Raw genomic sequence first — 12887 nt, 5'->3', positions numbered from 1 at the left:
ATAAATAAATAGTACTTCTACATACAAAACTACAAATATTCTAATGAACTATTTTTCTTTAGAAATATGAGCCAACAAGGCTAAACACAATGTACACACGTGTCATACAGAATAATGAACCAATAAGGTTCAACACACTTCATACACCTCCAAAGTCTGAGCCAATTAGAAAGGAGCAAAACACTAACCAATAAGATTAGGGGATTATCGGCTAAACATAACACATCTACCTTCGCATACAGAACAATGAACCAATAAGGTTCAACATCTCCTACACACCTTTAAAGTCTGAGCGAATCAGAAGGGAGCAAAGTGTTAACCAATAAGATCAGGGGAATATCGGACTAATACATCTAAAGCCATAAGAATAATAGAATTGTATAAAGTGCTAATAAGATCTGAAAATTATGGCAATATAATACAAGCAGATAAGATCGAAAAAACAAATTAACAAGTATAAACCGTATGACCCGGAATCACTATGGAAACCAATTCCGGGATCAACATACGGGTAGTATTGGAAAGGGTATTTAAAGACCCTTAGATTAACATTAAACCAGTCTTGAAAAAGGTCTATGTTGGACCGAAACGCGTCGACTGGTGAGTAGCATTCCAATTATTTATCTATTTAGAAAAACAATCTGCACTATTATTATTTCTTTTGGCAGAAGGAAGTAATAACCTGAGTGACGCTGGAGCTGAAAATAGTCTATTGACGCTGAAGCCCATACTCCACTGCAGGCAACTATATATCCTATATAGACTGATAAAGCACATAGAAGACAGGAATCACCCACATTGGGAAACACATAAACTCTGACTTTCAACAAAAGTTGTTTTTGGTTACACATTTTTATTTTTACATTTTTTCGATTTTTGACTTTTTAATTTTATATTTTTATTTTTTATTGCTCACAAATTTTGGCGGTTGCAATCATGTTGGTCACTAGTGACAATTGAGGTTTAAATTTGAACACACATTGGAATATTTTTGCACCCATCACGGAAACACTGATTTGTTATTTACACTTTTTTTGGAATATGGACTGCATATTTTGAAGTTGTTTATTGTTTTTATTGTGTTATAAGGTTTCTATGTATATTTGAAAATTCACATTAACCTGTCACAGAATCACCTTAAATAGAACACGCATCCTCATTTTTTCCGCTAGCGGAAACGGTCACTGATCCTTTACAGGAGCAGCTGATCGGCTCCACTCTGGTCACATACAACCCAAGGGACCCGGTATAAGTGTCTAACAAACATTATACAGACATATTTAGAAGCTAGCAGTGACATATATCCTTAACATCCTGTCATAACTCTAAATAATATTATCGCGGATTGATCTGACAATTACAGTGGGTAGCGCTACTACAAGATCAGCCTGTACCTCTATACTCTTTGTGATATATACCTATCCGGTAGAATTGTTATAGCTAGTAACAATACTTAAGGTATCTGTTTCCAGAATGTTTTATTAATATTTTTTATTATATATATCATTTTTTATTAATATTTTTATAATCAGCATTTTGCAAGGATTTCCTAAGAAGTATAACAGAATTTCAGGTTTTTACATTTGTACTTTTATAATTGTAAAATATTGTATGGATTTGTAATCAATCCACTCTGTTTATCGCATATGCATAAAGTTTAGATACGAATGCCTAAATCCTCAAAGCCATCTCAGATTAAGCACAACTGAATGGTTCAGATATTGAGGTTTTTTACATTTGGACTTGTATTCTTACCCATTGTAAAACATTGTAAAACACTGTGTGGACTCGTAATCAATCCACTCTGTCTATTACTTAACATTAAGTTTAGATACGAATGTTCTAGATCATCAAAGCTATCTCAGAAGTATTGCAAAGAATTTATGTTTTGTGAAATTGTTTTTAATTTGTAATAAATTATTTGTTTTAACCCATATTGTGAAGGAATTGGTTTTACATTCTGAACCCAGCCGGTTCGCTGGCGCTTTGATACTTTCCGACTTTTCTCACACATGTACACTCACTTGCACCCTGCGTCCCTCAGACATCTCACACATGTACACTCACTTGCACCCTGCGTCCCTCAGACATCTCACACACGTACACTCACACATGTGCCCTACTTTCCACAGACATGTCACACACATGTGCCCTACTTCCCTCAGACATATGACACACATACACTCACACGTGCTTGACTTCCCACAGACATGTCACACACACGTGCCCTACGTCCCTCAGACATGTCATACACATACACTCACCTATGCCCTACTTCCCACAGACATATGACACACTTACACACACTTGCACCCTGCGCCCCTCAGACACTTCACACACGTACACTCACTTGCACCCTGCGTCCCTCAGACATCTCACACACGTACACTCACTTGCACCCTGCGTCCCTCAGACATCTCACACACGTACACTCACTTGCACCCTGCGTCCCTCAGACATCTCACACACGTACACTCACCTGTACTTATATTGGCACAAATTTCCTGCTCTGATGGTTGGACATTTCTTAGCCACTGATCTTCCGTTTGTTCCATGTTACATGAAATCTTAGCATCATTTTCACCTGGGGGAAAAAAAAGAATAAATAAATAAATCACTAAAATTTCCAAAATAACATCAAACTCCTACAGTTAACTTAAAGGGACAGTTCACACAAAAAGTAATACATTTTTAAACATAATAGCAGGAAGTTAAGTACGGTAGTGCTGAACATTCTGTGTGAATCGTCTGCATTTATAAATATTTTTTTAAATGTCTGTTTACAAAGTACATTGCCTAAGCCCCTTAGAATATTTTCTGGACGTGCGGCCAGTCTGTTATTACTCCCTTTAACGCATTGCGCATGCGCCGCCCCTCAAGCTTGTTATTCCCTCTTATGTCAGAGCTATTGTAACAAGCTTTTGTTAATCAAAGTTTGGAGCAGTGTTGAAAATGAGCATCCGATGAGCTGTGCCTTATGACCTGTGTGCACATTATATTTATCAATCTGCAATGCTCAGAGAAGGGGGGCAATAGCGGGGGAAAGGATGTACAGCTGTCAAACCAGCTGAAAAACGGTGTATATCCTGCAAAGCCTGCTGTGTAACAGTGATCATAAATCACCTTTACAACCTTGAAAAATTCCTATGCATAATAAACATTAGATCATTGACTGCACAAAACCTCTCTATAGAACTGATGAGACTGGGACAGGCTATTTAATAAAACCGCTAGACTGGGAGAGAAATCACTGCAGCTAAAATTCTCACAGCCTGGTTGACAGCAGAAACATGATACGGTGAGACTAGGTAGTGAGCATATGATGGCTAAGGTACTTGCTACAAAACAAATTCTCACAGCCTGCTTGACAGCAGAAACCTGATACACAAGACTAGGTAGTGAGCATATGATGGCTAAGGTACTTGCTACAAAACAGATTCTCACAGCCTGCTTGACAGCAGAAACCTGATACACAAGACTAGGTAGTGAGCATATGATGGCTAAGGTACTTGCTACAAAACAGATATTCTCACAGCCTGCATGACACCAGAAACATTATACACAAGACTAGGTAGTGAGCATATGATGGCTAAGGTACTTGCTACAAAACAGATTCTCACAGCCTGCTTGACAGCAGAAACATGATACACAAGACTAGGTAGTGAGCATATGATGGCTAAGGTACTTGCTACAAAACAGATTCTCACAGCATGCTTGTCACCAGAAACCTGATACACAAGACTAGGTAGTGAGCATATGATGGCTAAGGTACTTGCTACAAAACAAATTCTCACAGCTTGCTTGACACCAGAAACACGATACACAAGACTAGGTAGTGAGCATATGATGGCTAAGGTACTTGCTACAAAACAGGAATTCTCACAGCCTGCTTGACACCAGAAACATGATACACAAGACTAGGTAGTGAGCATATGATTGCTAAGGTACTTGCTACAAAACAAATTCTCACAGCCTGCTTGACAGCAGAAACCTGATACACAAGACTAGGTAGTGAGCATATGATGGCTAAGGTACTTGCTACAAAACAATTTCTCACAGCCTGCTTGTCACCAGAAACCTGATACACAAGACTAGGTAGTGAGCATTTGATGGCTAAGGTACTTGCTACAAAACAGATCCTCACAGCCTGCTTGACACCAGAAACATGATACACAAGACTAGGTAGTGAGCATATGATGGCTAAGGTACTTACTACAAAACAAATTCTCACAGCCTGCTTGACACCAGAAACATGATACACAAGACTAGGTAGTGAGCATTTGACGGCTAATGTACTTGCTACAAAACAGAAATTCTCACAGCCTGCTTGACAGCAGAAACATGATACACAAGACTAGGTAGTCAGCATATGATGGCTAAGGTACTTGCTACAAAACAAATTCTCACAGTCTGCTTGACAGCAGAAACATGATACGGCAAGACTAGGTAGTGAGCATATGATGGCTAAGGTACTTGCTACAGAACAGAGATTCTCACAGCCTGCTTGACAGCAGAAATATGATACACAAGACTAGGTAGTGAGCATATGATGGCTAAGGTACTTGCTACAAAACAGATTCTCACAGCCTGCTTGACACCAGAAACATGATACACAAGACTAGGTAGTGAGCATATGATGGCTGAGGTACTTGCTACAAAACAGAAATTCTCACAGCCTGCTTGTCACCAGAAACATGATACACAAGACTAGGTAGTGAGCATATGATGGCTAAGGTACTTGCTACAGAACAGATATTCTCACAGCCTGCTTGACAGCAGAAATATAATACACAAGACTAGGTAGTGAGCATATGATGGCTAAGGTACTTGCTACAAAACAGAAATTCTCACAGCCTGCTTGTCACCAGAAACATGATACACAAGACTAGGTAGTGAGCATATGATGGCTAAGGTACTTGCTACAAAACAGAAATTCTCACAGTCTGCTTGACACCAGAAACATGATACACAAAACTAGGTAGTGAGCATATGATGGCTAAGGTACTTGCTACAAAACAGAAATTCTCACAGTCTGCTTGACACCAGAAACATGATACACAAGACTAGGTAGTGAGCATATGATGGCTAAGGTACTTGCTACAAAACAGAAATTTTCACAGTCTGCTTGACACCAGAAACATGATACACAAGACTAGGTAGTGAGCATTTGACGGCTAAGGTACTTGCTACAAAACAGAAATTCTCACAGCCTGCTTGACAGCAGAAACATGATACACAAGACTAAGTAGTGAGCATATGATGGCTAAGGTACTTGCTACAAAACAAATTCTCACAGTCTGCTTGACAGCAGAAACATGATACGGCAAGACTAGGTAGTGAGCATATGATGGCTAAGGTACTTGCTACAGAACAGAGATTCTCACAGCCTGCTTGACAGCAGAAATATGATACACAAGACTAGGTAGTGAGCATATGATGGCTAAGGTACTTGCTACAAAACAGAAATTCTCACAGCCTGCTTGTCACCAGAAACATGATACACAAGACTAGGTAGTGAGCATATGATGGCTAAGGTACTTGCTACAAAACAGAAATTCTCACAGTCTGCTTGACACCAGAAACATGATACACAAGACTAGGTAGTGAGCATATGATGGCTAAGGTACTTGCTACAAAACAGAAATTCTCACAGTCTGCTTGACACCAGAAACATCATACACAAGATTAGGTAGTGAGCATATGATGGCTAAGGTACTTGCTACAAAACAAATTCTCACAGTCTGCTTGACACCAGAAACATAATACACAAGATTAGGTAGTGAGCATATGATGGCTAAGGTACTTGCTACAAAACAAATTCTCACAGCCTGCTTGACAGCAGAAACATGATACACAAGACTAGGTAGTGAGCATATGATGGCTAAGGTACTTGCTACAAAACAGAGATTCTCACAGCCTGCTTGACAGCAGAAACATGATACACAAGACTAGGTAGTGAGCATATGATGGCTAAGGTACTTGCTACAAAACAGAGATTCTCACAGCCTGCTTGACAGCAGAAACATGATACACAACACTAGGTAGTGAGCATATGATGGCTAAGGTACTTGCTACAAAACAGAGATTCTCACAGCCTGCTTGACAGCAGAAACATGATACACAAGACTAGGTAGTGAGCATATGATGGCTAAGGTACTTGCTACAAAACAGAAATTCTCACAGTCTGTTTGACACCAGAAACATGATACGCAAGACTAGGTAGTGAGCATATGATGGCTAAGGTACTTGCTACAAAACAGAAATTGTCACAGTCTGCTTGACACCAGAAACATGATACACAAGACTAGGTAGTGAGCATATGATGGCTAAGGTACTTGCTACAAAACAAATTCTCACAGCCTGCTTGACACCAGAAACATGATACACAAGACTAGGTAGTGAGCATATGATGGCTAAGGTACTTGCTACAAAACAGATTCTCACAGCCTGCTTGACACCAGAAACATGATACACAAGACTAGGTAGTGAGCATATGATGGCTAAGGTACTTGCTACAAAACAGATTCTCACAGCCTGCTTGACACCAGAAACATGATACACAAGACTAGGTAGTGAGCATATGATGGCTAAGGGACTTGCTACAAAACAGAGATTCTCACAGCCTGCTTGACACCAGAAACATGATACACAACACTAGGTAGTGAGCATATGATGGCTAAGGTACTTGATACAAAACAGAGATTCTCACAGCCTGCTTGACAGCAGAAATACAGACGTTGAATGCACAAATACAGAAATGAGAAGTTCAGATACAATGATTTCTGTTTTGTAGCAAGTACCGTAGTCATCATATGCTCACTACGCAGGGAGAATTATGCTAAAATGTAACAGCTTTGTTCCAGCGAGCAATAATTGTCCACAGTGTTTGCAAAATCTAAATGTTGGTGCTGCTCTGTAGACTTTATTTATTTATGAATCTGCGTTTGGGGAACAGTAAGTTAGGGTCATGTGATGTGGAACCAGACTCTGGGTGAACATCAACAGTGCAGGAGATATGAAGAAACAGGAGCGTTTAGCTCAACGCAACAAATACTGAAGGTACTTCCATATACTTTACTCATTCACAGTGTTATACACAAACAGACCAGATCCTTATAAGGGCACTTTAATATACAAACTAATAAAGGGGGAGATTTGTAACAGTTGTGATTTGTTGCTTATGGACACATGCAGTGAACTTGTAGCAGCCTCTAAAACAACTAGACACGGCATCACGCGCACACCATCATTCAGATGCAGATTGCACAAGCTATATTTTGCATACTATAAAATTGCGCATTGGTCATGGGGTGGGCTAATATAGCACTGTTGCCCGGCCCTTTTATCAGGGCATTTCAAGATCATCAAGCTTGATGGCTCGCAAAGAATAAAACACAATGGTGATTATTATTCATCCATTTTGATTGTTAATAAGGTGCTATTACTGCTAAGTAGCGCTCTCTCCTGAGTGAACTGGTCCTTTAAAAAGGCTAAGAGCATTTACAGCACAGTAGAGGGTCAAGTTTGTTTAATATACAACATGAGGCTTATTGCTGGTGTGCACAAAGCATTTAGTTTTATTTATTAGATTGTTGTATTTATAACAGATATTCTTTACTTGTAATGAAGACCAGAATATCACTTTATATAAAAAAACATATATAATATGCAAAATAAACTATATTAGTGAAAATATGCAAATAAATATTTCTGGAATGTCTAGAAATGAACTATGTTATCAAACGTATTATAATGTAATAAAATTACTTCAGTCAGAAAACTACATTTTATAACTATTGCTTGTGTGCACAAAATGAAGCAGTTATTACTTTTAACCTTTTTTAAGAATCTAATTTTAAAATAAAATGTATGTCCCTTTGACGCATTAAAATGTCTGTAAATGTTAAATATCTGTCTATCTATGAGTGTCTTTATCTATATGGGGTATTGTAAGGCTGACAAATTTGTACAAAACAACGAGGCAGCCAAAAAATCCAGAAGCCAGTAATTTTGTAGCGGCTACATGATGACTTAACCCTTGATTTCTCAAAGGACTCTACACCAGTCTCAGTAAATCCTGTATTATTTAGCAGGTAAATTAAAATGAGAACATGGCCTATAAATATAAAAAAGATAAAACAATACTATATTAGAAATCTAGCAGTTTGAAATTTACTGCTAAGGCGCACGTACCCTCTGCAGTGCCATATGATAACTTAAGTCTTGCTAATGATCTATAGCACACAGCAAACAAATGTCACAGAATCACTGCTGGTGCACGGTGTAAACTCGTCCATAGAGGCGCATAGCAACCAGTAAAAAGGAGACTTATTTACATGTTTAGGACTAGGCTAGCACAGCAGTCAAATAACAAGGTAGTTCTTTAAAAAATGTGTTTATAATGCTATTTATGTTTGCACAATTTTATTAGAAATTTGTAGGCTACTTTACTGGGAGTTCCATGGTCAGACACATCACACACGTACACTCTCCTGTGCCCTGTATCCCTCAGACACATCACACACGTACACTCACCTGTGCCATGTATCCCTCAGACACATCACACACGTACACTCACCTGTGCCCTGTATCCCTCAGACACATCACACGTACACTCACCTGTGACCTGTATCCCTCAGACACATCACACACGTACACTCACTTGTGCCCTGTATCCCTCAGACACATCACACACGTACACTCACCTGTGCTCTGCATCCCTCAGACACATCACACATGTACACTCACCTGTGCCCTGTATACCTCAGACACATAACACACGTACTCTCACCTGTGCCTTGTATCCATCAGACATATCACACATGTACACTCACCTGTACCCTGTATCCCTCAGACACATAACACACGTACTCTCACCTGTGCCCTGTATCCCTCAGACACATCACACACGTACACTCACCTGTACCCTGTATCCCTCAGACACATCACACACGTACACTCACCTGTACCCTGTATCCCTCAGACACATCACACACGTACACTCACCTGTACCCTGTATCCCTCAGGCACATCACACACGTACACTCACCTGTGCCCTGTATCCCTCAGACACATCACACACGTACACTCACCTGTGCCCTGTATCCCTCAGACACATCACACACATACACTCACCTGTGCCCTGTATCCCTTAGACACATCACATACGTACACTAACCTGTGCCCTGTATCCCTCAGACACACACTAGTACACTCACCTGTGCCCTGTATCCCTTAGACTCATCACATACGTACACTAACCTGTGCCCTGTATCCCTTAGACACATCACATACGTACACTAACCTGTGCCCTGTATCCCTCAGACACACACTAGTACACTCACCTGTGCCCTGTATCCCTTAGACTCATCACATACGTACACTAACCTGTGCCCTGTATCCCTTAGACACATCACATACGTACACTCACCTGTGCCCTGTATCCCTCAGACACATCACACACGTACACTCACCTGTGCCCTGTATCCCTCAGACACATCACACACGTACACTCACCTGTGCCCTGTATCCCTTAGACACATCACATACGTACACTCACCTGTGCCCTGTATTCCTTAGACACATCACACACGTACACTCACCTGTGCCCTGCATCCCTCAGACACATCACACACGTACACTCACCTGTACCCTGTATCCCTCAGGCACATCACACACGTACACTCACCTGTGCCCTGTATCCCTCAGACACATCACACACGTACACTCACCTGTGCCCTGTATCCCTCAGACACATCACACACATACACTCACCTGTGCCCTTTATCCCTCAGACACATCACACATGTACACTCACCTGTGCCCTGTATCCCTCAGATACATCACACATGTACACTCACCTGTGCCCTGTATCCCTCAGACACATCACACACGTACACTCACCTGTACCCTGTATCCCTCAGACACATCACACACGTACACTCACCTGTACCCTGTATCCCTCAGACACATCACACACGTACACTCACCTGTACCCTGTATCCCTCAGGCACATCACACACGTACACTCACCTGTGCCCTGTATCCCTCAGACACATCACACACGTACACTCACCTGTGCCCTGTATCCCTCAGACACATCACACACATACACTCACCTGTGCCCTGTATCCCTTAGACACATCACATACGTACACTAACCTGTGCCCTGTATCCCTCAGATACACACTAGTACACTCACCTGTGCCCTGTATCCCTTAGACTCATCACATACGTACACTAACCTGTGCCCTGTATCCCTTAGACACATCACATACGTACACTCACCTGTGCCCTGTATCCCTCAGACACATCACACACGTACACTCACCTGTACCCTGTATCCCTCAGACACATCACACACGTACACTCACCTGTGCCCTGTATCCCTTAGACACATCACATACGTACACTCACCTGTGCCCTGTATCCCCCAGACACATCATACATGTACACTCACCTGTACCCTGTATCCCTCAGACACATCACACACGTACACTCACCTGTGCCCTGTATCCCTCAGACACATCACATACGTACACTAACCTGTGCCCTGTATCCCTCAGACACACACTAGTACACTCACCTGTGCCCTGTATCCCTTAGACTCATCACATACGTACACTAACCTGTGCCCTGTATCCCTTAGACACATCACATACGTACACTCACCTGTGCCCTGTATCCCTCAGACACATCACACACGTACACTCACCTGTGCCCTGTATCCCTCAGACACATCACACACGTACACTCACCTGTGCCCTGTATCCCTTAGACACATCACATACGTACACTCACCTGTGCCCTGTATTCCTTAGACACATCACACACGTACACTCACCTGTGCCCTGTATCCCTCAGACACATCACACACGTACACTCACCTGTGCCCTGTATCCCTCAGACACATCACACACGTACACTCACCTGTGCCCTGCATCCCTCAGACACATCACACACGTACACTCACCTGTACCCTGTATCCCTCAGACACATCACACACATACACTCACCTGTGCCCTGTATCCCTTAGACACATCACATACGTACACTAACCTGTGCCCTGTATCCCTCAGACACATCACACACGTACACTCACCTGTACCCTGTATCCCTCAGGCACATCACATACGTACACTCACCTGTGCCCTGTATCCCTCAGACACATCACACACGTACACTCACCTGTGCCCTGTATCCCTCAGACACATCACACACATACACTCACCTGTGCCCTGTATCCCTTAGACACATCACATACGTACACTAACCTGTGCCCTGTATCCCTCAGATACACACTAGTACACTCACCTGTGCCCTGTATCCCTTAGACTCATCACATACGTACACTAACCTGTGCCCTGTATCCCTTAGACACATCACATACGTACACTCACCTGTGCCCTGTATCCCTCAGACACATCACACACGTACACTCACCTGTACCCTGTATCCCTCAGACACATCACACACGTACACTCACCTGTGCCCTGTATCCCTTAGACACATCACATACGTACACTCACCTGTGCCCTGTATCCCCCAGACACATCATACATGTACACTCACCTGTACCCTGTATCCCTCAGACACATCACACACGTACACTCACCTGTGCCCTGTATCCCTCAGACACATCACATACGTACACTAACCTGTGCCCTGTATCCCTCAGACACACACTAGTACACTCACCTGTGCCCTGTATCCCTTAGACTCATCACATACGTACACTAACCTGTGCCCTGTATCCCTTAGACACATCACATACGTACACTCACCTGTGCCCTGTATCCCTCAGACACATCACACACGTACACTCACCTGTGCCCTGTATCCCTCAGACACATCACACACGTACACTCACCTGTGCCCTGTATCCCTTAGACACATCACATACGTACACTCACCTGTGCCCTGTATTCCTTAGACACATCACACACGTACACTCACCTGTGCCCTGTATCCCTCAGACACATCACACACGTACACTCACCTGTGCCCTGTATCCCTCAGACACATCACACACGTACACTCACCTGTGCCCTGCATCCCTCAGACACATCACACACGTACACTCACCTGTACCCTGTATCCCTCAGACACATCACACACATACACTCACATGTGCCCTGTATCCCTTAGACACATCACATACGTACACTAACCTGTGCCCTGTATCCCTCAGACACACACTAGTACACTCACCTGTGCCCTGTATCCCTTAGACTCATCACATACGTACACTAACCTGTGCCCTGTATCCCTTAGACACATCACATACGTACACTCACCTGTGCCCTGTATCCCTCAGACACATCACACACGTACACTCACCTGTACCCTGTATCCCTCAGACACATCACACACGTACACTCACCTGTGCCCTGTATCCCTTAGACACATCACATACGTACACTCACCTGTGCCCTGTATTCCTTAGACACATCACACATGTACACTCACCTGTGCCCTGTACCCCTCAGACACATCACACATTACACTCACCTGTGCCCTGTATCCCTCAGACACATCACACATGTACACTCACCTGTACCCTGTATCCCTCAGACACATCACACACGTACACTCACCTGTGCCCTGCATCCCTCAGACACATCACACACGTACACTCACCTGTACCCTGTATCCCTCAGACACCACATCACACACGTACACTCACCTGTGCCCTGTATCCCTCAGACACATCACACACATACACTCACCTGTGCCCTGTATCCCTCAGACACATCACACACATACACTCACCTGTGCCCTGTATCCCTTAGACACATCACATACGTACACTAACCTGTGCCCTGTATCCCTCAGACACACACTAGTACACTCACCTGTGCCCTGTATCCCTTAGACTCATCACATAC

General features: G+C 42.8%; 1 protein-coding gene across 1 annotated transcript in view; it reads right to left on the bottom strand.

The window, feature by feature from the left end:
* Window positions 1-315: 315 nt before the first annotated feature.
* LOC128657914 (oocyte zinc finger protein XlCOF7.1-like) overlaps window positions 316-12887 on the bottom strand; it is a 55816-nt gene continuing 43244 nt past the window's right edge. Inside the window, exons 9-10 of the mRNA XM_053712341.1 lie at window positions 2480-2584; window positions 316-398 (exon numbers count right to left, since the gene is read on the bottom strand). Of these exons, the coding sequence (XP_053568316.1) occupies window positions 316-398; window positions 2480-2584 (188 nt within the window). The remainder of the gene's footprint in view (window positions 399-2479; window positions 2585-12887) is intronic.

The sequence above is a fragment of the Bombina bombina genome, chromosome 4 (genome assembly GCF_027579735.1).
Source record: "Bombina bombina isolate aBomBom1 chromosome 4, aBomBom1.pri, whole genome shotgun sequence".
Taxonomy (NCBI): domain Eukaryota; kingdom Metazoa; phylum Chordata; class Amphibia; order Anura; family Bombinatoridae; genus Bombina; species Bombina bombina.
This window is presented reverse-complemented; position numbering and strand designations above follow the sequence as displayed.